Here is a 27,827-nt window from a genome sequence, read left to right on the forward strand (position 1 = left end):
GTGAAGGGCCCGGCAGAGGGCACAACTGGGCCTCTGTGCAGCAGTTCCTCCCTAGAAAGGCCCAGGTACGTTTGCCAGTGAGGGAGTCCAGACTTGCCCAGGGCTTCTCAGCTGAGGGTGGGTCCAGGTACAGGCCTGGAAGGAAAAGGAGTAAATGTGTCCTTGCTTGTGCACTTTGCAATCCGTGTGCGCTCCTTTAACAGCCGGCGAGGTGTGGCATCACCTCCATTTGTCGGTGAGCAAATAAGGCGTGTATGGGGGGTGGAGGGGGTCAGGTTACTAGGCTTAGTGGTGGCCACAAACCCAGGCCCAACCCCAAAGCCTGTGCTTCTCTCGCACAGCCAGAGTTTGGGGCCGGAAGGAGGGGGTGGCCATTAGGGAGTGTGGAGAGCAGGAGCGGTGGGGAGACACCAGGCGCCGAGAAGTTCAGGTAAAGAAAGTTAGAGGGCGGCCGCAGAAGGGAAGGAGGGAGCTCGAGGCGCTGGAGCGGCGGTGGTGGCTGGCGAACCCGCGGGGCTGCTGAGGGGCGAGGGCCGCGGCGCGGCGCCAGCACACCTGTGGGTGCCGAGCGCGCCCCCCGCCCGGCCCCGCCCATCCCAGGAGGGCTCCGGATTCCGGTTCCTGCGAGGCGCGCAGGTGAGGCCGGGCGGAGTAGCGCCGGGCCGCCCGCGCCCCGGGCTCCGCTCTTGGCACTCGGCTCGCCTGGCCGCGACCCGCGTTGCCGTGGCTACCGCCGCCGAGCAGCCCGCGCCCCCACAGGGAGGGGTCGAGTTCCCCGCCCTCGGCAAGTGCGGAGCCCGCAGGGCTGGAATGCGGGGTCCCGGGCGGCTCGGGGCCGCGCGCCCGGCTCTCGCGGCTGCTTCCGGCCTGGCCTTGGCGGCGGGCGGGGGGGTGGGGAGGGCGGCCCGGCGGGCGCTGGGGGAAGGAGCGAAGCCCGGCCCGGCCGACGCGGCTTTGTCTCCTTTGTTCCCGGCGGTGGCAGCGGCGCGGCGGGAGGGGCGGGCAGCGGGCGCGCTTTTCCGCCCCTCGGTCTCCGGGTAACAGCTGCGGCGCGGCCGGAGCCACCTCCCGGGGTGGGGGGGGGGCAGGGGGCAGTGAGACCGCCGCGCGCAGATCCCGAGCCCGCAGCGGCCGGCGCCCGCCTCGGCGCGCTCCTCCTGCGGGGCCCGGCCGGGTGGTGAGTGCGGGGGCCGGGGACCCGGGGCCGGAGCGGGGGCGTCGGGGGAGGCGGGGCGGCCCCGGGGGGAGGTGGGCAGCTTCGGCCTTGATGCTGCTGGGCAGGGGCAGCCTGGGGAAGCGGTGGGCAGCCGCGGTCCTTAGAGTTGGGACCGTACTTCTCCGCACTGAAGGAAACTCTGGCGGCTCCGCCTGTAACGCGATTGGGAGACAGAGGAGGTGGAGCTGCTCCTCCGCGCCCCCTCCTCGCCGCCGCCTCTGCCGGGACCGGCCGGCCCCTTCCCCGCCCTCCCAGGATCGCTGGTGGGGTCCTTGCCCCTTGGCCGGGGGAGGAGGGAGGAAGGGCCGATGGGGAGGTCGAGGCTTCCCCCTCTGTATGCAACAGCCCTTCCAGGCTACGCTCCAAGGCGGACTGTGAGCCTTGTGTTAGGCATCCCCAGAGGGGGACCCCCCCCCAGCCCCCAACATGACCCGGACGGTGGGTGATGAGCACTCAGGGGTGGTGCATAAATGGTGCCCCCCCCACCCCAGCACGCAGGCTGCGGGCAGAACAGTGTGCACTACAGCACTGTCAATGAATCTCTCCCTCGGGGACGCTGGGCACCGAGCAGGAGTAGGGGAAGGAAAGGCCAGTGTCCCACTGATCCCTGGGACTTGGTAGATGAGGGCCTGAGTATCACCCCTCCAGAGGTGGAAGGGCAGAGTTTGTTAGCCCCTTTGGTTGGTGAGGACAGCCCCAGGACTACTTTCTCTTTGCAAAAAGAAGTTAGGCAGCTGTGGGCTCTGCTCAAGAGGTCCAGAGAAAGGTGGGCTCAGAAGAGACCTCAAGGCAAGCACTGGGCCCCAGTACAGGCAGGTTAGGCTTTGCCCAGGAGTTTGGAGGAGGCCTGAGATCTGGTGATCTGCAAGTTGAGGACACAAAGCCTGGCTCCAAACCAGCCTTTACAGTCTGCTCTGGCTTGGTTATTAATAAAAGTGAGCCTGACAACTTGTCCCTTTGAGAGGCCAAGTGGCCTGGAGGGGGGGTGGGCCCCATATCTCCCCTACTGGCTGGATTTCTTCAGCAGTGAGATGGGGCTTCTTTCAACGTGTAAGAAACACTTGCTTTGTGCTGATATCTGGCTCAGTGGCTGGGACCTCTGAATCAAAAGCCACACTCCTTGCCTGCAAGGAGCTTTAAGTCCAGAATGGAGAGGGTGGAACAGGGAGAAAAGTGGCCTTGGTCGGTGCCACTCACACCAGCCACACACTGTTCCGTATTTAATGGCCGGAGCAGTCCTGCCTCCCGTTCTACAAACCGGAACTAAGGCTCAGCCCAAGGCAGAGCTGCTGTTCCCATCAGGATGGTAGCTGGCTTTGTCCATTCCATCCACCATAAGGAGCCTGGGGGGAGACAGGGTAGGCTCTCCTGGGAGATGATGGCTGGGAGTCCGAGTTAAGCAGATAGAGAGGGAGTGGGCATTCCAAGCGGGTAGGAGTGTGAAACAGCACACAGTTAGACCAGCAGAAGCTAATAGCATCTGTGGGGGAGCCCCAGCACGGATTAGATGGAAGAGGGCGTGGACTGGAGGGCTTTGACCTTTATTCTTCAGGCCTGGGGCTGCTCCAAAGACAGGGGAGAGAGATGCTCTGATTCTGCTTGAGGATCCCATGAGGTAGGAGGGGCAGTCTGGAGGGGCTGGAGGCTGCTCTGGCCTGTAGCAGAGGGTTAGGGGAATCCAAGTGCCCAGTAGGGGGAGAAGATGTCCTTGCCCCTCTCTTCCCCCTTCTCCACCTGTGGTACACAGGGAAGGGCGAGGGTGGTGCTTTAGTGACTGAAGAGGCCCTTCACTTTTCCCAGAGCTGCTCAGCCTCCAGCCTCCTTTGTGGCCTGGCCAGGAGCTATTCTGATCCCTTCCATTTTCCTGTGGGCCACTCGACCCAGTTGTGATTTTACATTTGGGGAGTGTCTTGGTTGCTGCCCCTTGAGGGCTGGAAAACCTTGGCATGCAGTAGGCTCTGAGCAAATGTTTGTAAGTGAATGGAATGACTCTTGGTCTAACTATGGACCTTCTGCCCCTAGCACATCCCTGGGAGGAGGTGGCCAGAGGGAGTGAGCAGTAGCTGAGTGCAGGAGATGGTCTCTGCCCATCCTCGGGCAGACCCTGTCTTCCCAGAGGAAGAAACTCTTCTCCCATCCCTTGGAAACAAGGTGGGGGGCTCCTGGGAGCCTGGCCTTGCCATAGTCCTAGGTTCACGACTCTCCCTGCTGTCCCCTTTCCCCCACCCCCTCGGGTAGCAAACAGAGGCAGCCTTGTTCCCGCTCCCATAGAGCTGCCCTGTTCTCCGCACACTAAAAATGGAAACCCCCAAGCTATTTCGGGAGCAGTGCCCAGCTGGGCTGTGGCCACCGCTCCCCTGCTCCCACCAGGCTGCTGGACCCTCCTCCGAGACTTAGGCCCAGCCTTCTCACTCTGGGACAGTCTCGGTAGCACCTTGGCGGGGTCTTGGCTGGGAGGAGCTGACCCCGGGCTGAGGGAGACTCTCCCTCACACAGCCTGGCAGCTGGGGGGCGGGAGGGGCCAGGCAACGTGGCCTGGGCAGAGGCAAGTAGGGAAAGTATCTTCCAGCCTGGGAGCAGCACTTCTTCAACCTGGTGTTCCTGGCTGGGAACCACCCCGGGGTGGGGGAAGATGGTGGTGTCATGGTTTTCTCCTCCTTGCAGGCTTTGGGTGGGGGGGCTACAGGGAGGGATCTGGGAGGAGAGCAGGCACCCAGGCTCTGAGGTGGCCCTGGGGATGGGGAACACAGCTGGACATGGTGACTTCCTCTGGGACAAGCCTCCCCCCGCTCCCCCCTGCCCCAGCCCTGGGCCCTGGCTCTGCTCTGACCTGCAGGAGAAGAAATAGCAAGAGATGTGCCAGCTTCTGCGGCCCTGTAGGCCTTAGGGCTCGAACCAGGGAAGTGTGCATGAATCCGTGTGTGGGGGAATCTGAATGTGGGTGGGTGTGCCATGCGCTCGTTGTGGAATGCCTGTCTGTGCAACGTACATGTTTGTGTAAGGAGGTTGTGTCTTTGCGCAGGTGTCTGAGCGGGGGTGGGGGAGTATGTGGCCTGTGTTTCTGCGTGCGTCTATGTGTGGACACGTTGTGCCTGCATGCGTCTGCACCTGTGCTAGGGCCTGTGTGCTTGTGTGTGCGTGTGCATACGTGGGGCTGGCAGCATGTGTGCTTCCTGGGGTGTGCAAGCCCATGTCTGCTCATGTGCTGGTGTCAGTCTGGACTAGGACAGTCCCTGGCCCCTGGGGAGGGTATGGACCTGGGTGCCCTGGCAGATTTGGGGCAGAAGGTGAAAAGGGAGTGCGTGGAAGGGAGAAGGGGCTGCAGAGGAACAGGGTGATGCTGGGGGGGGGGGCTGCCAACACGGGGCTCCTTCCTAGCTGCCCTTTCCCAGGCCCTGAGGGTGCCTGGTTCCGCTGCCCTCCCCCTCCCTGTGTGGGCTCTGAGGAGGCGTCCCCTCTGGAATGTGTTTGGTGGCCGAGGGCCAGGCTGGGCCCAGTTCCACTGGCAGGCTGGGCAGCGGGAAGGGGAGCCCGGGCTCCCACGTGCCTGCAGCCCAGCCCCCAGCTTCATGCTCTGCTATCTTCCTGGCTAGGTGACTCCCACACAGGTCATGCTGTTGTCTCCTGATCCAGCCGGCCCTGCCAGGTGAGCCTGACTACAAACCTAGGCACCTGGGAGAAGTGTGAGTCCCGCTTCTTCTTAGCGCTCTCCGAGGTGGTGTCCAGTCTTTCAGGCCCCAGCCCTGGCAGCCTCAACCTCATTTCACCATTGGTTCTGTGGATTCCTTCTGGATTCCTGGCCTAAAAGGCCCCCCATCTAATTCTTGCTCTGCTCTAATGTGCAGATGGCCCATGGGAACTTGCCCTCCCTCTTTGCCCGCAGGCTGCTGACATCTGTGCAGAGGGGTCCTCTCCCTCCTAGGGGCCCTGAGCCCCTCCTTCCCCTCACCTGTGCTGCTGCCTCTTCCAGGCCCTGGTCCCTGGGGATGGGATGTTTCCCCCATCTCTGGCCCTCTGGCCCTTCCCCTGGGACTCTGTGATGACACAGGGTGGTACAGGGTGAAGGGGTGGTGGGGTAGGATGGAGGTCCTCCTGGGACAAATGTGCTTGCAGAAAATGGGCAGTGTTGAAATTTCCAGGAAAGGTGTCCTGACCCTTTGCTGGTGTGCCGTCCTGGGGCCATCCTGGACCATAGTGCCATCTAAGCCTAGGCCTCCTTTGCTCACTCCTTGAGTTAGGAGGATCATCTTGGCAGTGTGATAGCCCTGTCCCACCAGTGGCCCATCAGTTCTCCAATTCTCTCCTTTCCAGGTGACCATGCCTGCCCTCGGCCCAGCTCTTCTCCAGGCGCTCTGGGCCGGGTGGGTCCTCGCCCTCCAGCCCTCTCCACCGGCTGCTTTTGCTCCCAACGGCACACACCTGCAGCATCTGGCACAGGATCCCACTTCAGGCACTCTCTACTTAGGGGCCACCAACTTCCTGTTCCAGCTGAGCCCTGGGCTGCAGCTGGAGGCTGCCGTGTCTACTGGCCCCGTGCTAGATAGCAGGGACTGCCTGCCACCTGTGATGCCTGATGAGTGCCCCCAAGCCCAGGCCACCAACAACCTGAACCAGCTGCTCCTGGTGAGCCCAGGGGCCCTGGTGGTGTGCGGGAGCGTGCACCAGGGGGTCTGTGAGCTGCGGCGCCTGGGGCAGCTCGAGCAGCTATTGCTGCGACCCGAGCGCCCTGGGGACACCCAGTATGTGGCTGCCAATGACCCTGCGGTCAGCACGGTGGGACTGGTGGCCCAGGGCTTGGCTGGGGAGCCCCTTCTCTTTGTGGGGCGGGGATACACCAGCAGGGGCGTGGGGGGTGGCATCCCTCCCATCACAACCCGGACCCTGTGGCCTCTGGACCCCCAAACTGCCTTCTCCTATGAAGAGACGGCCAAGTTGGCCGTGGGCCGCCTCTCCGAGTATAGCCACCACTTCGTGAGCGCCTTTGCACGTGGGGCCAGTGCCTACTTCCTGTTCCTGCGGCGAGACCTGCAGGCTCAGTCTAGAGCCTTCCGTGCCTATGTGTCCCGAGTGTGCCTCCGGGACCAGCACTACTACTCCTACGTGGAGCTGCCTCTGGCCTGCCAGGGGGGCCGCTACGGGCTGCTCCAGGCTGCGGCTGTGGCCACATCCCTGGAGGTGGCCCAGGGGGAGGTACTCTTCGCAGCCTTCTCCTCGGCCGCTCCACCAACCGTGGGCCGGCCTCCGTCGGCCGCTGCCGGAGCATCTGGAGCCTCTGCCCTCTGTGCCTTCCCTCTGGACGAAGTGGACCGCCTTGCTAACCGCACGCGAGACGCCTGCTACACCAGGGAGGGCCGCGCCGAGAACGACGTGGAGGTGGCCTACATCGAGTACGATGTCAATTCAGACTGCGCACAGCTGCCGGTGGTGAGCTCCAGCTCCTCCCTGTCTGGCAGTCACAGCTAGGCAGGTGGCCCGAGGAGTCTGAAGGGGAGCTAGCGGTGGTGTGGGGGCTGATGAGGTCAACAGAGGTAATGTGCTTCCTTTGTGCCTGGGTGATGGAAAGACGCCTTGCCGAAATCGTGGTGCGCAGAGGTCAGAGAGCCAGCCGTTCGGAACTGGGCTTGGACTGGACACTGCAGAGGGCATATTTGTATGGATGGACTGAGGGTTCTAGGGTGTGGGCCAGGGACCTTGATTGTAGGGGGCTGGGCCCTGTTTTAAGTTTTTGAGCGAGGGAAATTGAGACTTGTTCGGCTCTAGCTTCTGGATGGAACACAGGGAAGAAGCCACACCCAGCCTCCTGAGTGAGGGACAGGTGGCAGGGGCCCAGGGTAGCAGACTTGGACAGAAGGACTCAAGCTTTGGGAGGCTTTGGACAAGTGGTCCAGGGGAAGACTGAGCGCATAAACTGGGGCAAGGCCAGGCAGAGAGACTGGGGTGAGGGTGAGGTTTCTAGGGGCTCCCAAGGAGAAGGATGAGGGAATAAGGCTGTCCCAGGAGGCCCGGCAGAGAAGAGAGAATCATTTGGGAAGAGCTGGCTGGGCCAGGTGATTGGGATGTCCAGGGAGGGTCTTACTGGGCTTGTTGCCTGTAGGACACCCTGGATGCTTATCCCTGTGGCTCGGATCACACACCCAGCCCCATGGCCAGCCGTGTACCGCTGGAAGCCACGCCCATTCTGGAATGGCCCGGGGTTCAGCTGACAGCTGTGGCAGTTACTGTAGAGGATGGACACACCATTGCTTTCCTGGGTGACAGTCAAGGGCAACTGCACAGGGTGAGTGCACAGGAGGTAGTGGGCCCTGTCCCAGGGTCTGGAGGGAACAGGCTGCTGGTGACCAGCCTGGGCAGAGCTATACCTGTGACCCCTGGGGCCAGGATGAGGGGGTCTGTGACACACCCTTGGCCTGAAGGCTGGGAGAGATGATTTAGGCTTCTTTTCCCAGGGCTGGGTGTTAATTTACCTGTGACCTCCCCCACCTCCTCCTCAAGGGCTGGGTGGCAGGACCTGTACTGCCTAGGAGAAAACTCTGCTTCTTAATTGCTTCACTGTAGGGAGAGGAGAGGGCCTTGGGTTTGTGACCACGGACCTGGATCCCAGAACTTGTCTCTGATCTCAGGTCTACTTGGGCCCGGGGAGTGATGGCCACTCGTACTCCACACAGAACATCCAGCAGGGGTCTGCTGTGAGCAAAGACCTCACCTTTGATGGGGCCTTCGAGCATCTGTATGTCATGACCCAGAGCACAGTGAGTGCCAGGAGGGAGCTGGGGCCTGGCTGCTGGGAGGGGCATTGGGGCTGTGCCAGGGACCCATGAGTCACTGGCGTTTGGATTACCGTCATAGCTTCTCAAGGTTCCTGTGGCCTCCTGTGGTCAACACCTGGACTGTGCATCTTGTCTTGCTCATAGGGACCCATACTGTGGGTGGTGTGTGCTCCTTGGCAGGTCAGTGCTCCCCTGACTCCTGACCCTTGACTTATTCCCCAGCCCCGCCTCCTGCCCTCACCTGCATAATTGCCCTGTCCAGTACTCCTGGTCATCACTGATCTTTGACTTGCAACCCCTGCTCCCTGGACGCCCTACTTTCCTTCCTCCATCCTCCATTCTGGGCATCAGTGCCCTGCCAGGGTAGACATAGCCCTGGCACAGCCCACCTGAGGCTCCTGCTCAGGTCCCCAGGGCTGGGGGTGTCCCTGCCCCCCTGAAGGTGGTTCCCCATTATTTTCATACAGGTGCAGTCGCCACTCTGAGTGCTCACGGGGACAGGGCCCAGAGCGGTGGCTCTGGAGCTTCCAGCCCGAGCTAGGCTGTCTGCACGTGGCAGCCATGAGTCCCGCCAACATCAGCCGAGAAGAGCGGAGAGAGGTGAAGGAGCTGGGCGGGCGCGTCCCTCACGGGGAGGGCTCTGGTGATGGGTCAATACTCCACGTTTTAGTGTCAAGTGCTCCAAATACCACGTGGCCTTCCACCAGTCATTTCTCTTGAGGCCTTGCTTTCTCTGTTTCTAACCCAGGCTGGAGGGCGTTTATGAAGGCTTGGGGCCCGCCAGCCCTCAGGGGCCACTAGCCCCTGAGCCTGCTCACCTCAGCTGCCCTGGAAACAGGCCCTGGCCTGCTGCCCAGTGGCTCCAACAGCCTGGCCTGGCCTCTCTTGGCAGGTTTTCCTGTCAGTGCCTGACCTGCCGCCTCTGTGGCCAGGAGAATCGTATTCTTGCCAGTTTGGGGATCACCAGAGTCCCGCCCTGCTGACCAGTGCCGGTGTGATGTGCCCTTCCCCAGACCCTAGTGAGGCCCCAGCACTGCCAAGAGGAGCCGGTGGGTGAGAGAAGGGGCCACCTCTGGGGCTTGGGAGCCCCACCCTCTTCCTTTCTTGCTCCAAGGGGTGCAGTTGGGGTGAGGCGTGAATCCAGGCAGGGAGCCCTGAAGTAGCACCTTTCTCTGAGTCCCCTCAACTGCCCATTTCGTGCCCTGTGGACTGTATTGCAGACCCTGGGTGCTCCCCTCTGCTAAGGGGTGTGAACCCCACTCACCCTGGGCCCTCTCTTCCTGCTTTGCAGACCATGTGTCCATGAGCGTGGAGCTCAGGTTCGGTGCTGTGGTGATTGCCAAAGCTTCGCTCTCTGTGTATGACTGTGTAGCGGTCACTGAGCTCCGCCCGTCTGCGCCGTGAGTCCCCTCCCCCCCTGCTGACCCCTGGCCCCCGGGCTCCCCCACAGTGACCCCTGCCCAATGGCTGCACTCTGTGCAGGTGCCAGGCTTGTGTGAGCAGCCGCTGGGGGTGTAACTGGTGTGTCTGGCAGCAGCTGTGCACGCACAAGGCCTCGTGTGACGCCGGGCCGATGGTGGTCAGCCAGCAGGTGAGCGGGACCCCCAGCTGGCCCCCACAGGGTTGCACGGGTGTCTCTGACGGCCCAGGGTCTGTGTGCCTGCCCTGCTAGGTGAGGCTCTGTCGCGAGCCCCCCCCCCCACCCCCACCCCGGAGCTGCTGTGTGTGGCGGACTCCCTGGAATTTCAGGAGAGAACGTTTGTGGCTGAGCAGCGGCAGGGGAGGTCTGGGCCTCGGGCCCCACCTCAGCACAGATGCCCCTGGAGCCTGCCCTCCCCTCCCCTCTCTCCTTTGGAGAATTAACGGGCTGTTTTTGTTTCTCTTTCCCTTGGTCTCCTTTCCTCCTAACACACCCTTTGCCTGCCTGCCACCTGCTCCTGCGCCTGCCTGCTGAGTGGCCCCTCCTGTCTTTCTCTGCCTCCCCCTTCAGAGCCCGCTTCTCTCCCCAGCCCCTCCAGCAGGAGATGTACCCACCCCCTTCCCTCCCAGAAGCCCCCAGGCCCCAGTCACCTCTGTTCCCGACACCCTTCCCGTGGAGCCTGGGGTCCCCTCCACAGCCACAGCCTCGGCTGTCCCACCTGGGGACAGGCCTTCCCTGCTCAGCCCCTGGGGGCCAGGGGCGGGTCCTGGTCCGGTACCTGCCTCCGCCTCCACAGAGTCACCTCTCCATGAGGAACCTCCCCCTCCCGACCCCCCCAACAGACCTGGAACTGCTGTCCCCGCCCCCACTGACTCCGGACCCACGGCCACACCCGAGGACCTCTCGGCCTCCCACCCATCGCCCTCAGATGCAGCAGCACTGCCCCCCGCCCCTGCAGACCCCGGCCCCGAGGCCGACCCCTCTGCGGCACTCCTGGACCAGCCCCCCGGCACTGCTCCCACCACCACTTTCCCAGGGGCCGCTGGCTCCGTGAAACCTGCCCCGGACTGGCTCACGAGAGAAGGCGGCGAGCTGCCTGAGGCGGACGAGTGGACGGGGGGTGACACGCCCGCCTTCTCCACTTCCACCCTCCTCTCAGGTGATGGAGACTCGGCTGAGCACGAGGGCCCTCCCGCCCCCCTCATCCTCCTGTCCAGCCTCGACTACCAATACGACACCCCCGGGCTCTGGGAGCTGGTGAGGCCCAGCCCAGGAAGGAGGCCTCAGGGGAGGGGACACAGGGCAGACGCGCACCTTACCTGCCTTGCGATCCTGCATCAGGAGGGATCGAGGGGCAGAGTGGGTTCTGCAGCTCCACGCTGGCCTTGGGCCCTGGGTTCTGCACAGGGAGCCTCCAAGTTGACCGGGTGGGCGCCATAGACTGCCTTGATCTTGGTGTCTGCAGGAGGAGGTGAACCGGGGGCCAAGTGCCTGCCCTTGTGTAGACAGCGTTCAGGGTTCCATGCTAATGCCAGTGCACGTGGAGCGAGAAGTCCAGCTGCTGGGCAGAAACCTGGGCCTCCTCCAGGTGAGTGTGTCCTGTGGCAGGTGGATGTGTGGCCTCCTTGGCTGTTGGTCAGCTGTACACAAGCCTTGGAATGCAAGAGGAGGGCTTGGCCCTCCGTCCCAACCCGGGGGCTCTGTGAGGGGCCCTGGCAGGGCTCACTGGGTCCAGCTCCTCCAGTTGCCCCACCAACTGTGTCATCTGCCCCCAGGACAGCCCAGGAGACAGTGAGTGTGTGATGGAGCTGGAGGGCCGCGAAGTGGTGGTCGAGGCCTGGGTGGAGTGCGAGCCTCCTCCAGACACCCAGTGTCGTGTGACCTGCCGGCGGCACCAGGTGCGGGTCACAAGTGCCGGGGTGGGCGAGGATGCACTGACCATGGGTCGGCCACTGACCTCAGCTGGCCACGCCACGTTCATCGTGGGAATCTGCATTCCCCGGCTCTGGCCTCTGACCCTGTGTGCCTTGGGGTCCCTGTTTCCCAACTCTGACCTCTGACCTGGTGCTCCGATAACTAGTCCTTTTGGTCCTTTCTGTGACCATGCCCTCTCCAGGCCTGATGCCTCCCCCGGCCCCAGGCTCTGACCCGACTCCCATTTCTGCAGTTCAGCTATGAGGCTCTGCAGCCAGAGCTGCGCGTGGGGCTGTTTCTGCGTCGGGCTGGCCGTCTGCGTGTGGACAGTGCCGACGGGCTGCATGGTGAGCTAGTGGGGGCCTCTGGGGCCGCGGGACTCCTCTACACCCGCCTCTCACGTTTGTCTCTGCTCTCTCCAGTGGTGCTGTACGACTGCTCTGTGGGACATGGGGACTGCAGCCGCTGCCAAACTGCCAGGCCCCAGTACGGCTGCGTGTGGTGTAAGGGGGAGCGTCCACGCTGCGTGGCCCAGGAGGCGTGTGGCGAGACCGAAGCTGTGGCCGCTCAGTGCCCCGCCCCCCTCATCCACTCGGTGTGTTGCAGTGCTGGCGTGTCCCTTCCTCACCACTGCCTTTAGAGGGAGGGCAGGGGTGCAGGAGGCCTGAAGGAGGGAGGCTGGGTCTGCATCCCCGGGCTGCCCAGGGGTGACTGCCAGGTGGAAGTGTTCCAAGTCCATGTCTTGGAACAGGTGGAGCCACTGACTGGGCCTGTGGACGGAGGCACCCGTGTCACCATCAGGGGCTCCAATCTGGGCCAACACGTGCAGGACGTACAGAACACGGTCAGGGTGGCCGGGGTGCCCTGTGCCGTGGACGTTCTGGAGTACGAGGTCTCTAGTAGGTGAGTTAGCTGGACCAGCGGGAGTTCGGCACACCTCACGGGCTCCCTGGTGGGCTTTCCTGCACTTGGCCGCCCACCCACTCCTCATCTGTCCTTCCCTCTCCCCCTTTCCCTGCTTCTGGCCGCAGGGCCTCAGAGCAAGGGTTGAGGCCCTGGAGCGTTCGCCTCCACTTCGTGCACAGGTGTGCATGTTCCTGGCCTGGGCTGCCGGGGAGTCACTGCTGGGCCTAGGCCTGTCTCTACCTAGAGCTGACAGATGGCCCCGTCCAGGTGTTTTCACCTGGCTTTCTGGTGACCAGGGACGTAGTTGTGGTAGCAAGGTTCTCAGATCCCAGATGACTATGCTCAGGGGCTTGCTGTCCGCCACCTGCCCTCTCTGTCCCAGGCACTGCTGCAGGAGGGCACCTCAGGATGACAGACTTGTGGCCCGCCTGCCGAGTCCGGTCCCTGGGACCCCAGCTGCCTTCCCAGGCCTGCAGCTGATAGAGGTTCTGGCCCATGGTAGCCTGGCTGGCAGTTGCAGGGTCCCAAAGGTGCCCACATAAGACACTCCCAAGGTGATATCCATGATCAGCAAATCCCAAACCCAGCTGAATATCTGGGTTACCCGGACAGCCTGTCCAAAGCCACCATGGAATGGGTCCTTCGTACCCACCCTCAGAGATCTGGACTGAGTAGGCCCATGCTGGGACCCCATAATTTGTATCTTATATATTTTGGTAATCTGTATTTTATTTATTTATTTTTGAAGATTTTATTTATTTTTTCAATATTTAAAAAAATATTTTTAAGAATTTGTCAGAGAAAGAGAGCGCGTGCATGCTTGAGCACAAGCAGGGGGAGCGGCAGGCAGAGGGAGAAGCAGGGTCCCCACTGAACAAGGAGCCTGTTGTGGGGCTTGATCCCAAGACACTGGGATCATGTCCTGAGCCAAAGGCAGAGGCTGAACCCACTGAGCTGCCCAGGCATCCCTATTTATTTATTTTAATATTTATTTATTTAGTTTCTAAAAGACTTTGTTTATTATTTGACAGAGAGGAACACAGTGAGAGAGGGAACACAAGCAGGGAGAGTGGGAGAGAGAGAAGCAGGCTTCCTACTGAGCAGAGAGCCCGGTATGGGGCTCGATCCCAGGACCCTGAGATCATGACCTGAGCCGCAGGCAGAGGCTTAATCACTGAGCCACCCAGGCACCTCCCCTATTTATTTATTTTTAGAGAGTGAGTGGGCACGCATATGTGTGCAAGTGGCAATGGGGTCGAGGTGGGGGAGAAGGGCTGAGGGAGAGACCATCTTAAGCAGGCTTCATGCTTAATGGGGTGCCCGACGCAGGGCTTGATCTCATGACCCTGAGATCATGACCAGAGTTGAGATCAAGAGTCAGACACTCTAATTGACTGAGCCACGCAGGCACCCCCTCGTAATAAGTATTTTAAACTAGACATTGGGGGGCACCTGAGTGCCTCAGTTGGTTAAGTGTCTGCCTTCGGCTCAGTCCTAATCTTGGGGTCCTGGGATTGAGCCCAGCGTCGGGCTCCCTGCTCATTGAGAACCTGCTTCTCCCTCTCCTGCTGCCTCTCCCCCTAGTTTGTGCTCTCTCTCTTGCTCACTCACTCTCAAGTAAATAAGTAAAATCTTTTAAAAAAATTAAAAGTAAACCAGACTTTGTTGGCACACGTGGTTTCCCCCTCCAGTGTGTTATGACCAAAAACTTGAGGTGATCGTCTAGACTGTTAATGATTTTAAAACCATGAGACAAAGGTAACTTGCAAAGTGATTTATAAAGAGATTAAAATATTCGCTAGTTGGAGCCTCTCCTGGGTACTTCACACATCACTTGTTCTGTTTTCCAATGTGCTGGCAGTGAGTGTGACCATGTCACGGATTCTCGCCGCTGCCAGCTTCATGTTGGGGAAATTGATTTGCCCCAAGCTTGTTTTCTGGCCGAGAACCAGCATTTTCTGAGATTGTTCACTTTCCCTTTCCGTCTGTCCCCCGACCTGAATAGAGGCTTCCAGGGACTTTTTTTTCATGAGGAAATCAGGTTGCCACTGCTTTGCGAGTGGTGTGGCACGCGTGGTGGTGGTTAGGCCAAGCATTAGCTCAACCCCTCATCCTACAGCCAGCCCTCCGGGGCTCCTTATAAATTTGTGCCACAGAGAGAGGAGGATTCCCCTTCATAAGGGGGGCCTCAGGGTTGGATTTGAATAACTGAAACTGTGAATAGGAATTCGCAGGGGCCAGAGCCCCCTGGAGTGCCATAAGGCATTCCCTCCAAAGCAAGAGGATCTCTGTCAAATTCAGGAGCTGGAAGAACACCTGATTGAGTGGGGGCAAGGAGGGGGCAGCTGAGTCCATTTGAGGGAGCCCTTGGTGTGGCCCAGCACCCCAGCCTGCCCTGTGCCCACAGCTTCGTGTGCGTCACTGAGGCCAGCGGCGGGGAGGTAGCTGGCACGGTGACGGTGGAGGTGCCAGGAAGAGGACGTGGCATCTCAGAGCACGACTTTGCCTACCAGGTGAGGTGGCCCCCCCCCCCCCAAGCCCATCTAGTTTTGCCTTCCTGGGGCTTCCCACCCTAGGCCCTTCTGTCTGCCTCAGGCTCCCCTGGCTTCTCTGTGGGTGGCCTCATGCCTGCCTATCTCTCCCTACCCCTGTTCCCACAGGACCCGAAGGTGTATTCCATCTTCCCGACCCGGGGCCCCAGAGCCGGGGGCACCCATTTGACCCTGCATGGCTCCAAGCTCCTGACTGGGCGGCTGGAGGACCTCCGAGTTGTCGTTGGAGACCAGCCTTGTCACCTGTGAGGGCTGCTTCCTCCCTCTCCCAAAATCCATGTGTTCCGGGGAGAAGACAGAGGGGCAGGATGCTGGGGAGACCGGAAGTGGGGGAGAGGGTCAGGTCTGCTCCAGCAGAAAGTGGCCAAATCTTCCCGAAACTGGGGCTATTGTGGGAAGGCGGCCTCCAGGGTCACCTGTGGAGCTCTCAGTGGGCTCTGAGGGAAGCGAGTGGAGGCCTGAGTGGGCCCTGTGTCCTGGCCTGCCTTCCACTAGTCCCTCCCTTCCGTAGGCTGCTGGAGCAGCAGGCCGATCGGCTGCAGTGTGAGACCAGCCCCCGCCCTATGCCTGCCACGCTTCCTGTGGCTGTGTGGTTTGGGGCCACTGAGCGGAGGCTTCAACACAGCCAGTTCGAGTACACATCAGACCCCAATGTCACCTCTGCCGGCCCCACGAAGAGCTTCCTCAGGTGCTGGGCCAAGTGGCTGCATGCCATGTGCTGGCGGTGGGGGGGATGTCTTTGCAGCTGTAGGGCATGGAGGGGTTGCAGGGCTTCCTGTGGGCGTTGTGACTCCCGTGCCAATGGCAGGGAGAGGGACCATGTGGCTTGGGCTGGGCTAGGCGGGTTCTCAAAAGCCACCCACGGTTCATGGTCTGTCTTGCAGCGGAGGACGTAAGATATGGGTCCGTGGCCAGAATTTGGATGTGGTACAGACACCAAGAATCCGAGTGACTGTGGCCCCAAGAGCCCTGCTGCCCAGCCAGGGGCTTGGGCGGAGGCGCCGCGTGATCCCGGAGACGCCATGCTCCCCTGGGGCTTCCTGTGGTGGCCATCATGTAGGAGACCCACGGGCGTCCCTACGAGGAGACCCTTGGGGCTAGCTGTCCCCCGTGTCCCCCCCACTCCCAACCCTGTGTACAGCTGTGGGTGGCGGGTACCAAAGCGGCGCTCTCCCTGTCCTTGCTGGACCCCCTTCCTGCATGGCCCTCAACGGATCCTCCCTGTCTTTCCTCCCTCTGCCCCAGTTTGAGGAGCCGTGCCACGTGAACTCCTCTCAGCTCATCACGTGCCACACGCCTGCCCTCCCAGGCCTGCCCGAGGACCCCTGGGTCCGGGTGGAATTTATCCTCGACAACCTGGTCTTTGACTTCGCCATGCTGAGCCCCACACCCTTCTCCTATGAGGCCGACCCCATCCTGCAGCCCCTCAACCCCGAGGACCCCACCATGCCATTTCGGCATAAGCCCGGGAGCGTGCTCTCTGTGGAGGTACTGTGTCTGCTCACATGTGGGTCCGCGCAACCCTTCGCTTTGCTGGACATTGCTGCTGAGGGAGACTGGGAGTGGGGGGTGCATGGCAGCAGAGCAAGAGCCAGAGGACAGATCTGGCTCTTCACCCTTCATGTGGCCAGGGCTGAGGGGTTGGTGGGGGCTGCCTAGCCTGCCGCGTCGGGCGGGAGCTTGGGTCCTGCCGCCTGGGTCCCAACACATTCTGTGGCAGGAGTCTGAATGACAGTATGTAAATGGTCTGGCACACACAATAGCTGGGGGCATGGTACACAGTAGGTGCCTGGGCTGATGCCCGTTTGGCAGTCTGGCTCAATGTGGACAGGCCCTTGGCATGGGCTCGGACATGTGCAGTAGCTGGGCATCCCGGACGGCTGTGGGTGGACAGCCCACCGTTGTGTACCACTGACCCACAGACGCAGTAGGGGCTCTGGCTTTGTGAGTAACTGTGTGTCAGGGCTGGGGAGGCGACTTTAGATTGCCCAGATTTTTAGCTCTGGAGGAGTGAAAGTGTGGGGAAGAAGAACGGGAAGGGCAGAAGAGGGTCGGGGGCAACTTGGGAGATAACCATAGACGGCCGCCTCCCCCACAGGGGAAGAGTGCTGAGGCATCATCAGTGCTGCGCCAGGGGTGGGGGTGGGGTGTCAGGACTGTCCTTCCCCCAATGGGATCTGAGTGACCACCAGCTCCTCCCCTTAGGGAAGAGTTCTGAGTAATCTGTCAGTGACCTCGTGTTCCAGGGGGAGAATCTGGACCTTGCGATGTCCAAGGAGGAGGTGGTGGCCATGATAGGGGATGGCCCCTGTGTGGTGAAGACGCTGACCCGCCACCACCTGTACTGCGAGCCCCCCATGGAGCAGCCCCTGCCCCGGCACCACGCCCTCCGAGAGACACCGGATGCTTTGCCCGAGTTCACGGTCAGTAGGTGGGCGTGGGCTGGGCCGGGCCCTGGGCACGTGTTGAAACCTTGCTCACTGGATGCTTCCCATGTAGGTGCAGATGGGGAACCTGCGCTTCTCCCTGGGCCACGTGCAATACGATGGCGAGAGCCCCGTGGCTTTTCCCATGGCAGCCCAGGTGGGCTTGGGGGTGGGCACCTCTCTTCTGGCTCTGGGCGTCATCATCATTGTCTTCATATACAGGTGGGTGCAGCCGGCTGGGACTGGGCTGGGGCAGCGAGGGGGGTGTGGCTCTAGAGGAAGGGCAGACGAGGCCAGGGGTCGACAAATGTTCCTGGAAGGTGCCAGAGAGTACTGATTTTAGGCTTTCGTGGGCCACGTGGCTTCAGTTGCTGTGGTTCTGCTCCGCTTTGACTGTGCAGAAGCAGCCATAGACGAGAGGCAAACTCACGAGTGTGGCCATGTGCCAACAAATCTTTATTGGCAGAAACAGGCTGTGGGCCAGATTTGGCCTGGTTGTAGTTTGTTGATCCCTGGACTAAACCGCTGGGCTAGACTGGAGGTGGGCTTGCGCAGGACGGGACAGGCTAAATTATTCTGAGCGACGCCTTGGCTTGGCTGGGCATGGCCGTGTTAGATGGTGCCAGCCTAGGCCAGGGCGAGGCTGGGGTAGATAGGCCTGGGCCCGGGGCACCAGAAAAGGCTCTGTTCTGGTCCGGCCTCCCCCTTCCTGACCTTGGTGCTGAACAGGAGGAAGAGCAAGCAGGCCCTGAGGGACTACAAGAAGGTCCAGATCCAGCTGGAGAATCTGGAGAGCAGTGTGCGGGACCGCTGCAAGAAGGAGTTCACAGGTGAGGCTGACGAGCAGAGGCCTGGAGGATGCTCCGGGGTCTGCCAAGCCTCCTCCCATGGCATGGGTCCCAAGCCCCAACCCGGCCTCCTCCGCTCCACAGACCTCATGACCGAGATGACCGATCTCACCAGTGACCTACTGGGCAGTGGCATCCCCTTCCTCGACTATAAGGTGTATGCCGAGAGGGTCTTCTTCCCCGGGCACCAGGAATCACCCTTGCACAGGGACCTGGGTGTCCCTGAGAGCAGGCGTCCCACCGTGGAACAGGGGCTGGGGCAGCTCTCCAACCTGCTCAACAGCAAGCTCTTCCTCACCAAGGTGCCAAGCGCCCCACCCCAGGCCCCAGGCCTCTCCACTGCTGGGAGATTGGGAGGGAGGCTCCTGGCCCCGCCCCTCGGGCCTCAGCCCTGCCCCTTCTCTGTCCCTCCCGTTCTGAATCGGCCCCTCCCTCCCCATCGTGTCTCCTGGACCAGTTCATCCACACCCTGGAGAGCCAGCGCACCTTCTCGGCTCGGGACCGCGCCTACGTGGCATCTCTGCTCACCGTGGCTCTGCATGGGAAGCTCGAGTACTTCACTGACATCCTCCGCACGCTGCTTAGTGACCTGGTGGCCCAGTACGTGGCCAAGAACCCGAAGCTGATGCTGCGCAGGTCTGTGTGGCTGTCGGAGGCTGTGGGGTCTGGAGGGCTGTCAGGGCTGGAGGCAGGAGCTGAGGCAGGCCGCCTGGGGTAGAGGAGTCTGTAGCTCAGACGGCTCTCCGTCCTGCCCCTGCCCTTTCCTGTCCTCCCAGGACGGAGACCGTGGTGGAGAAGCTGCTCACCAACTGGATGTCCATCTGCCTGTACACTTTTGTCAGGGTGAGAGAGGCAGGGGTAGGGGCAGGGTTGGGGGAGGCAGGGTGGGAGGGGCTTACTCCCCCTCCCCCGTGGTGGGGGCAGGGCTCTCAACCACACAGCTTCTGGCCCCCAGGCAGCTCGGACACTCCTGCCCAGCAAGTCTCAGTCACCTTAGGCCCTCTGCGGCCTGTCCCCCTCCCCAGCGTGGGCCATGCCCCATATAGCTCCGTTTCATGCCCATCATCTGCCCCAGGGGGTCCTCATAGCCTGTCACTCCCCTAGGACTCAGTAGGGGAGCCTCTGTACATGCTTTTTCGGGGAATTAAGCATCAAGTAGACAAGGGACCAGTGGACAGCGTGACTGGCAAAGCCAAATACACCCTGAATGACAACCGCCTTCTCAGAGAGGATGTGGAATACCGTCCCCTGGTGAGTCGGGGGGAGGGAGAGGGGGGAGGAGGGTAGCAGTGGGGAGGGACAGAGCATGTGAACGTGTTCGCGCACAGCGGGGTCAGGCCCTGGTGAGGACGAGCGTGGGTGGTCGTGGTGAACATCTGCGTCTGGTTTACAGCGGGCCTGACTTCTGGCTGGCTGCTGGGGAGAGGCTTTAGACTGGCTTAACAGGACAGCAGCTTGAGGGCCAGTCCTTGAGGCGGAGGACCTGAAGGACCAGTGCCCACCAAGCCCAGGCCAGCTCTGTCAGACCCGGCCACCTCGTCCTCTGGGTGGCTTTCTCCTTAGGGCAGGCCTTTCCTCAGTGACCCACACGGGGTGCCTTTGGGAAAGTCTCATTCAGACTCACTTCTCACGCAGGCTTCTCTCGGGTGCCTCAGTTGTGCCAGGAACCTGGGGCCCTGAGTCAAGAGGGCCTTGTGTTCCCTTGTTTTTTACTGCCTTTCACTTACCCAGTGCACTGCGTTAGGTGCTAGGGTCACGGCGGAGGGAGCCACTGTCCCAGGGCCAGGTCGAGGGGGGGAGGGTTGAGGACAGTGAAGAGACAAGAATTAAGGACTCTTCAGTGCTTGGAGGTTGGAGGTAGTGGCTTCCTCATGGTTGTCCCTGTCCCTGCATTTCGGTCAGCTGAGGTGTGGCACGAGCCATAACTGCTCCCGTGTGTGCCTCCGTAGACCCTGAATGCACTGTTGGCTGTGGGGCCTGGCGCGGGAGAGGCCCAGGGGGTGCCTGTGAAGGTCCTGGATTGTGACACCATCTCCCAGGCCAAAGAGAAGATGTTGGACCAGCTTTATAAAGGAGTACCTCTGGCCCAGCGGCCAGACCCCCGCACCCTGGATGTCGGTGAGGGTGGTGGAGAAGGGTAGCCTGGGGGCCCAAGCCAGAGTGAAGGCTGGGCTGGCCCTGGCTCAGCCCTGCAGGGGCGGCCTATCGCTCAGTGGGCATGGGGCAGCAGTGGACTGTGGAGTCCCTCTGCAAGGACAGCCTCTCACATGGTGAGGGCCCGCAGCCCTAGTCTTTGCAGAGCGTGGGGGTGAGGCTGCCCCCTGATGGTGGGTCTGTGCCCCTGTGGAGGAGGAGGTAGACCCCACCTGCAGGAAGGGTGTCCCGGGAGTCCTCAACCCACCTTGCTCTTGCAGAGTGGCGGTCCGGGGTGGCTGGGCATCTCATTCTTTCCGACGAGGATGTGACTTCGGAGGTCCAGGGTCTGTGGAGGCGCCTGAACACCCTGCAGCATTACAAGGTGGGAGGGGTAAGAGCAGGAGGAGGGGTGGGGGGGTGGGGCTGGTGGAGGGGGTCACTGGCTGTGATCCTCAGGTCCCAGACGGAGCGACCGTGGCCCTGGTCCCCTGCCTCACCAAGCACGTTCTCCGGGAAAACCAGGATTATGTCCCTGGAGAGCGTGAGTACTGCCCACCCCCTTCCAGCCCCCACCAAGTCACTGTTCTCTGTCCTCTCTTTGCCCAGTCCCCAGTAACAGGCAAAGTCCTCTGGACCTTAGGGTGGGCGTGTGTCTACTTCCCTTCCACTGAGAGAAGCCCTCAACCCATGCCTCTGCTCCTGGAAGTTGGCAGGACCCTAGGGGCCCAGGGAAGGTGGTACCTGATGAGGGGTGAAGAGCTGTGGGGTCTTGGCACAGGGACCCCAATGCTGGAGGATGTGGATGAGGGGGGCATCCGGCCCTGGCACCTGGTGAAGCCGAGTGAGGAACCGGAGCCCCCCAGGCCTCGGAGGGGCAGCCTTCGGGGCGGGGAGCGCGAGCGAGCCAAGGCCATCCCTGAGATCTACCTGACTCGCCTGCTGTCCATGAAGGTGGGGCAGGACGGGCGGGGAGGGAGGCTGGGGTCAGGGCCAGGCCAGGCCTCAGGTCTGGGCTGCGGGGGAGGACGGCTGCTTAGGGGATTTGGGGTGGTATGGGGCTTGCACGAGCATGGTGCCACTGGGCGTCCGAGGCCGGGCTGGGGCTGAGGTTCCCTCCTCTTGTGCTTCCCCTCCCCCACAGGGCACCCTGCAGAAGTTTGTGGACGACCTCTTCCAGGTGATTCTCAGCACCAGCCGCCCCGTGCCACTTGCTATTAAGTACTTCTTTGACCTGCTGGACGAGCAGGCCCAGCAGCACGGCATCTCCGACCAGGACACCGTCCACATCTGGAAGACCAACAGGTGGGGAGGGGTGGCGGTGGCTGGAGCCGGGTGGGCCAGGCGTGCTGGGGTCTCCTCTCCTGCTTCCCCAGAGTGCTCACCGGCCACGCCTGCCCCACCCGCAGCCTGCCCCTGAGATTCTGGATCAACATCATAAAAAACCCTCAGTTTGTGTTCGACGTGCAGACATCTGATAACATGGACGCCGTGCTCTTGGTCATCGCGCAGACGTTCATGGATGCCTGCACGCTTGCCGACCACAAGCTGGGCCGGGTGAGTAGGTCTCGCCGGACGTGGAGGACACGCCGGGGGACCGGGGAAGCAGGAGCCGGGGCTGGGCAGTGCTGTGTGCACCCAGATTCCAGGCTTGGCCGACAAGGTCCAGGAGGAGGGCTGGGGGAGGCTGGTGACTCCAGTCCCAGGCCAGGCTTTGTTCCCAGGAGGTGGCAGGGCCTCGTCTTCAGAGATGACCCCTCCAGAACCAAATCCAGCAGGCAGCCTGGAGCTGTTGTGGGACCGTAGAAGCCACCTGTCCACCTGGTGGCCCCCACGTCACCTCAGGCTCCCCTTCTTCCAGTCGGGGCTCACTGTAGCCAGAGGCCCAGGGATCCGGAGTGACTCCCAGTTCTACATGGAGTGGAGGAGGTGTCTGGCTGCCAGTGCAGTGTAGATGGGAGAGTCTGGGGCAGCGAGTGCCCGGCGTGGAGCAAGGTGCTGCTGAGAGGAGCTGAGAGGCAGATGGTCAGGGCCAGGGCTGTCTGTCGGGTAGCACGCAGTGGCGGGGTATTGTCACCGCAGTAAGAGCCAGCAGAGTCCCATGACAGATAAGGGCACATGGCTGCAACTGCTCAGGCCCCCAGCAGGCAGGGCCGGTGGCTCCTCAGGCCCAGGAAGGGAGCCTGTTACCTCTGGAGAGATGGACCTCTAGGCCTCTGTGGAGAAACAGAAAGTTCGGTTCTATTCTGTAGTGTTGTCTTGTGGGACCCATTTTTGTTCCGTGTGTACCCATCACTCCGTCTACAGTGAACTGAGAACCACGGGGGCCACCAGGACCTGGGGCCACGGTGGGTGGGTGCTGCATGGTGGCGGGGTTCTTCCCCAACCTTCATACTGCCTCCCCTTGCCAGCAAAAGTGCATATGCTTGCCGGGTAGCTCAGCAATAGCCCTAGCCAGGAATGCCAAGCGTCCCCCTATGGAGAGCGGCTGAGTAGGCACACGTGCTGGCTCCGGCCCAGGGACTCGCACCACTGCCCACGCAGGGGCACCATCTTGCCTCACCCTCCCCGCAGCTTCGGGTTGAGGCAGCGGGTGCCGAGAACAGAAGTGTGCTGCCCAGAGCCCACTGCTGGGGGGCAGAGCTGGGACTGGAACCCACTTCGGTGGTGGGGGATGGATCTGGGTGTGTCAAAATTGTGGGTCCTGACTGGAGAGACCTGCTTCAGGTGCCAGCTCGGCCACTCGGGGTGAGGTGGAGTGGGGCCATTTACTAAATAGTGGGGTTAGTTTCCTGATCTTGAAGATGATTACTTGGGGAATGAGCAGCACCAGGAGAAGCAGCATCAGGGCCCCACACGCTGCTGCACCCTCCTGGCCTGCATGTCTCCTCCCTGCTGGATGCAGGTGGAGGCGGATGGAGCTGAGAAATGACTGTGGAATGATTCGGAGAGATGCTTGGGGGGACAGGAGCAGAGGCTGGACATCGGTGGGGCGGGGGGGAGGAGCGGAGGAGGTCCTTGCAGAAGGAAATGGGCCAGGGGCACCAACTGTCCCAGATGCCTGGGACCGAGGGGTTCTGGGGATATTCGAAATGGGGGACAACCGGGACAGTCGGTCACCCTAAGGGGCTCTCCTCTTTCTTTCCTGCTGCTGCCCAGGACTCCCCCATCAACAAACTTCTATATGCTCGAGATATTCCCCGTTACAAACGGATGGTAGAAAGGTAGGAGGGTGAGGTAGTGGATCTGGAAAGGGGATGGGTGGACAGAAGGATGGAGGTTTGTGGCTGCAGCCCAGGGGCTCATTATCTCAGCAGCCGCCATACCCATGGTCCCTGACAGGTACTACGCAGACATCAGGCAGACCGTCCCTGCCAGTGATCAAGAGATGAACTCCATCCTGGCTGAGCTGTCTCGGGTATGGCCCTCCCTTTGCTTCTTGGGTTGGGCACAGGTCTCCCACCGTGAGGATCCTGCTCTTTTGCCAGGAAGCCCTGGGGACATCAGCAATCCTGTGAGCTGGTTGGGGTGGGACCCATCTCATCAGCAGAAATGCGGAATTTTCCAGTGACCACTCTACAGATCAGGGCTCCCAGCACCTCACTATAGAGCAGCAGAGGCTTGTCTGGGCAGCTGCCACTGAACCTGACTCAGCTAGGTGCTGGGGGGCCTGCAGCCGTGCTGGGGTCAGGGGACGATGGGTCCCAGGCAGTGAGGTGGCTGGCATCGTCCCAGGAGGCCCATGCTGGCCTACTCTTGCCTCCATACTGCTCTGCTGCCCTCAGGGGTGTAGATGTGCCCATAAACCACACCCAGTAACAACAGGTGGTGGTGCTGCATGGGGGGGCTTTGTGTGCTCACCTGACCCCCCAGGAGCTTCATAGCTCAGGTGATCGTAACCCCGTGGCCCTGATGAGGAGGTACAGACTCCCAGATGGCCCCATAGAGGGGCCTAGTGTGACCTCACAGGAGACAGGAGGGAGATCAGAGCAGACTGACCCTGGGTCACAGCCTGGGAGTAGCACCTGTCCCACGGGGCCCTGCCACCATCTGGGACCCCAGGCTCCCAGCTGGCACCTCAAGGGGAGAGAGCCAGGCCCTATTCACGCTGCAGACCCGGGACCCCTGGTGTGCTCATGGGGCTTCCTGTGCAATACCTGTCCCTTCTGCTGCCTCGTCCCCCGAGGGGCTGGTGACACCCCTCATCTCTCATCTCTTGTCTCCTCCCTAGAACTACTCTGGGGACCTTGGGGCACGAGTGGCCCTCCACGAGCTCTACAAGTACATCAACAAGTACTATGACCAGGTGGGCAAAACCCGACAGAGCCCCGGGGCCTGATGGAGAGAGGGGCGGGACTCATGGTCCCCAGGGCATGGAGCAGGGTGTGCACTGGTGCTGGCTGTGCTCTAACCTGGCTGTGCCCTCTCGGTCTGGGCTCCTTGGCGGCAGCAGGGATCCCAGGCATTGGGGAGGAGCTGCTGAGGATCTGCCGTGGCCTGGAGGTGGAGGGGGGCACATGCTGGGAGGGACACACAGCTGCCACCCATATCCCGACCTTGCCCTGACTCGCATCCCTCCTGAGTCTGCAGTGGCAGCATGCCGAGCACGGCCACCTCTGGGCTCCCTGCGCTGCCAGCGGGGAGGGTCCTGCCGGGGGTGGGAGCCAGCGAGGGGGCTGTCTGGGCCTCTTCCTGGACTGGGCCTCGAGATCAGAGCACCCACGAGTCAGCCAGCTAGGTGCTTGCCAGAATCGCACACCCCAGTGTTTGTGTGGCACCTGCGGCGTGGCTGTTGCTGTTAGAGATGAGGAGCCTGCCTCGTGGCCCAGGCCTGGAGTGAGGACAGTCATGCCACAAACGAGGAACGCACAGATGTGAATGCAGGCACAGCGACTTTGCTCCAGCAGCGCAAGCCCCTGCATGAGGGAGGCAGGGGGTGGGGTGTGAGGCATCTGGAGGCCTCTCCCGGGCCCTGCCGTGCCCCCTGTGGCAGCCCCCGCTTGTGCTTCTGTAGTTGTGGGTGTGGGGTCGGGGAGCTCTCCGAGGGCAGGATTGCATGGGGCCCACCGTCGCGGGGTCCCTGCTCCTTGCCCAGTGCCTGGCAATAGGAAGTTAGGAAATGCTTCTTGCGTGGTGGACAAGGGGAGCCGCGATGGCTGAAACAGGGCTTCTAGAGGGTTCGTGGCGAAAAGGTCAGCATGGTGGGTGCAGGTGGCCTCCACTCAGTGCGATCTTACCCGTGGAGGTGGATGCTTATTACCATGGGTGCTAAGTACTGAGTAAAGTACCTCATTCTCACCTCTGGAATCCTTAAAACCCTATGCTGACCTCACCAGCCCAGCTCTGAGGAGGTGAGGGGACTCGCTGTGCTCCCAGGCCCCCGCCCCCCACCAGGCCACAGCATTTGAGGCAGCCCGTGGACGAGCACAGGGAAAGGTGGTGGCGGGCACCCCTGACCGGCTGGTCTTGGTTGCAGATCATCACTGCCCTGGAGGAGGACGGCACAGCTCAGAAGATGCAGCTGGGCTACCGGCTCCAGCAGATCGCAGCTGCTGTGGAGAACAAGGTCACAGACCTGTAGGGACCTGGCCAGCCCTGGCCTGCGTTTGCCTCAGCCTTGCCTGGGCGGCCCCGGAGCCGTGAGGGAGAAACTACCTTCTTAGATGCCTGTATGTAGTGCCTGACAAGCCGAGTTAGTGGAAGGTGGCTCCCAGTTCCCCTGGGGGCTCTGGCCTGGGCCCTGCTGGACCTGCCTCGCAGGCCTGGGGCCTTGAGGCTGATTGGGTGGGGCCCAGCCTGCTCCCTGAGCCCAGTGACCCTGTGGGCTATTTTGTGTGTGACGTCAGTCTGTGGGGAGTCAGGGACTAAGGGTTTCCAGAGAGTGGCTGGTGGGGCCTCCAGCCCCTGGAGAGACTGTACTGTTCCTGTACACTGGCCTTTATCCCGCTGGGATGCAGAGGGGGAGGAGAAGAGCCCCACTTCCTGTCCTGCCCTCCTCTATCATCCCTGACCTCAGTTTAGCTGCCTCTGGCCTTGTTGCTGCTGTCACGTTCCTAGGTCCGAGAGAGGAATGCCTTTGCTAGGCCGCTGCAAACTGACCCCTCCGCGGGGCCTGCTGCCTCCAGGCCACCCTGCCTCAGAGGCAGCCCGTGGTGAGGGCCACCTGCTGCAGGCGCCCGGGGGAGAGTGGTGGCCCCACTGACCCAGATCTTCATTAAAGGATAACACACTGCATGGCGTCTGATGTGTGGGCTCAGCCCAGCCCCTCCCCTAATAGGAGGTGGCAGCCGGCCTTGGAAGGCCCTGGAGGGAGGTGGGATCTGTACCCTGGGTCACGTGTGTGTGTGTGGGGGGGCGGTTCTCGTCACCCCATCCAGGATGGGCTGGGGAGCCTGCAACCCGAGGCGGGGCATTGGGGGCCGGTCTGAGTCCTATCAGGGGCCCTGCCTCGTCTGTAGCACAGATGTTCTCAGGCTGCCATCCTGTTGTCTTGTCGTCTGAGAGGAACTGGAGAGGAGGACTACTACAGGTGACTCCAGGCACAGTGGGTCTTAGGCCGCTTCTCTGTACTCCTGCTTCCTGGCTCCCCACACCCTTCTTGCCTGGGACGTTTGCTTCCGGGGCGGGAGGTCTGACCCAACCGTCCGCCTGTGTGAAGGCCACCTTGGGTGGTTCCTGACTCACAGCTGGAGGTGAGCATTGAGACTGTCTCGGTCGGGTCTTGTGTTGCGGGCTGGGCCTGTCCGTCTGGGGCTCGATGCCCCTTTGACTCAGACCACCTTTGGCCTCGGCAGGAGGCCAGCCTGCCAAATAGGAACACCCTCAAATCTTGACAAGCCTCTGCCCCTTGGCTCTCTGCTTACTCCCCAAGCCCAGAGACCCCCCAGGCTCTCTTCCCTTCTGACCAGAATCCCCACTTGCCACTCGGGTCTTCACAGAGTTTGAAGAGACTGAGGCTGATAGAATTCCAAGAGGAGTCCCTTCCTTTCCTCTCTGGGGCCCTAAAGCCATCTCAGAGTCCTTGCCCCAGAGACAGCGGGAGCCACGCTGATCTGTCTGTGCCCACTGTGGTCACAGCTGCTGTTCTCTGCCCCGAAGCCACTCCCTCCCCACTTCTGCCCCTCAGAGAGGTCAGCAGTCAGGCCCCATCCTCTGTGAGCCTGGGAGCTTTGGTGCTTCAGAACGAGGAAACCAGGTGCCTGCGTGCCCGGGAGGAGGACGTGCTCTGAGTCGTTCACTTCACGTCTCAGCCTTCTCAGAACGTTGTTCTAGATAAAGCAGAGAATGAAAATGTACGTGATAACGCAGGAATGTCTAAGTCCTCACTCCGACGCCACAGCTGAGAACGGAGAGCTCCAACAGCTCTGTGATTGCTCGCTTGGGTCTGGCCTCATTTCAGCCCCATTTCAGCATCACATGCTTGTCAGCCAAACTGACCAGCGTCTTCCTGTGTTTCCAATCAAGGTGGCAAACGCGTACTCTCGTGGCTTGGTATCTCACACAATCATGTTAGTGTGCAGTGGGACCCTGTTTCTTGCCTGGGGCGCCTTCAGGGGTTTAGGAAGTGACTTGCCTTCCTACATGAACTTTCTCCACTTTAAATACTGGAATAATTGTCCAGGCAAGATCTGGGAGTTTTGATGAC

The 27,827-nt window shown here is 61.6% G+C and overlaps 1 protein-coding gene across 11 annotated transcripts; it reads left to right on the forward strand.

The window, feature by feature from the left end:
• The first annotated feature begins 78 nt into the window (after positions 1 to 78).
• On the forward strand, positions 79 to 26,414 carry PLXNB1 (plexin B1). Of its 11 annotated transcripts, XM_045080332.1 has the most exons (39): positions 643 to 1,177; positions 3,239 to 3,367; positions 4,810 to 4,862; positions 5,528 to 6,640; positions 7,311 to 7,493; positions 7,837 to 7,965; positions 8,063 to 8,163; positions 8,451 to 8,583; positions 8,876 to 9,032; positions 9,275 to 9,383; positions 9,466 to 9,574; positions 9,974 to 10,660; positions 10,869 to 10,991; positions 11,179 to 11,301; positions 11,571 to 11,664; positions 11,740 to 11,912; positions 12,069 to 12,220; positions 14,631 to 14,736; positions 14,884 to 15,020; positions 15,287 to 15,463; positions 15,660 to 15,831; positions 16,021 to 16,263; positions 17,022 to 17,198; positions 17,275 to 17,423; positions 17,931 to 18,031; positions 18,134 to 18,351; positions 18,507 to 18,685; positions 18,826 to 18,892; positions 19,154 to 19,300; positions 19,999 to 20,167; positions 20,464 to 20,567; positions 20,642 to 20,726; positions 20,964 to 21,136; positions 21,327 to 21,487; positions 21,592 to 21,739; positions 23,342 to 23,406; positions 23,525 to 23,600; positions 24,414 to 24,488; positions 25,659 to 26,414. In XM_045080332.1, the coding sequence occupies exons 4-39, from the start codon at positions 5,534 to 5,536 to the stop codon at positions 25,761 to 25,763; spliced, it is 6,414 nt and encodes a 2,137-aa protein (XP_044936267.1). In that variant the 5' UTR covers positions 643 to 1,177; positions 3,239 to 3,367; positions 4,810 to 4,862; positions 5,528 to 5,533; the 3' UTR covers positions 25,764 to 26,414. The 11 variants fall into 11 exon arrangements, with proteins under 11 accessions (XP_012915945.2, XP_012915950.2, XP_012915947.2 ...); XM_013060491.2 differs by lacking the exons at positions 643 to 1,177; positions 3,239 to 3,367 and adding an exon at positions 79 to 235; XM_013060496.2 differs by lacking the exons at positions 643 to 1,177; positions 3,239 to 3,367 and adding an exon at positions 79 to 235 and having other exon boundaries at positions 5,682 to 6,640.
• Positions 26,415 to 27,827: the final 1,413 nt, after the last annotated feature.

This window comes from Mustela putorius, unplaced genomic scaffold, assembly GCF_011764305.1.
Source record: "Mustela putorius furo isolate JIRA1106 unplaced genomic scaffold, ASM1176430v1.1 tig00000095_pilon_pilon_pilon, whole genome shotgun sequence".
In the NCBI taxonomy this organism is placed as follows: Eukaryota; Metazoa; Chordata; class Mammalia; order Carnivora; family Mustelidae; genus Mustela; species Mustela putorius.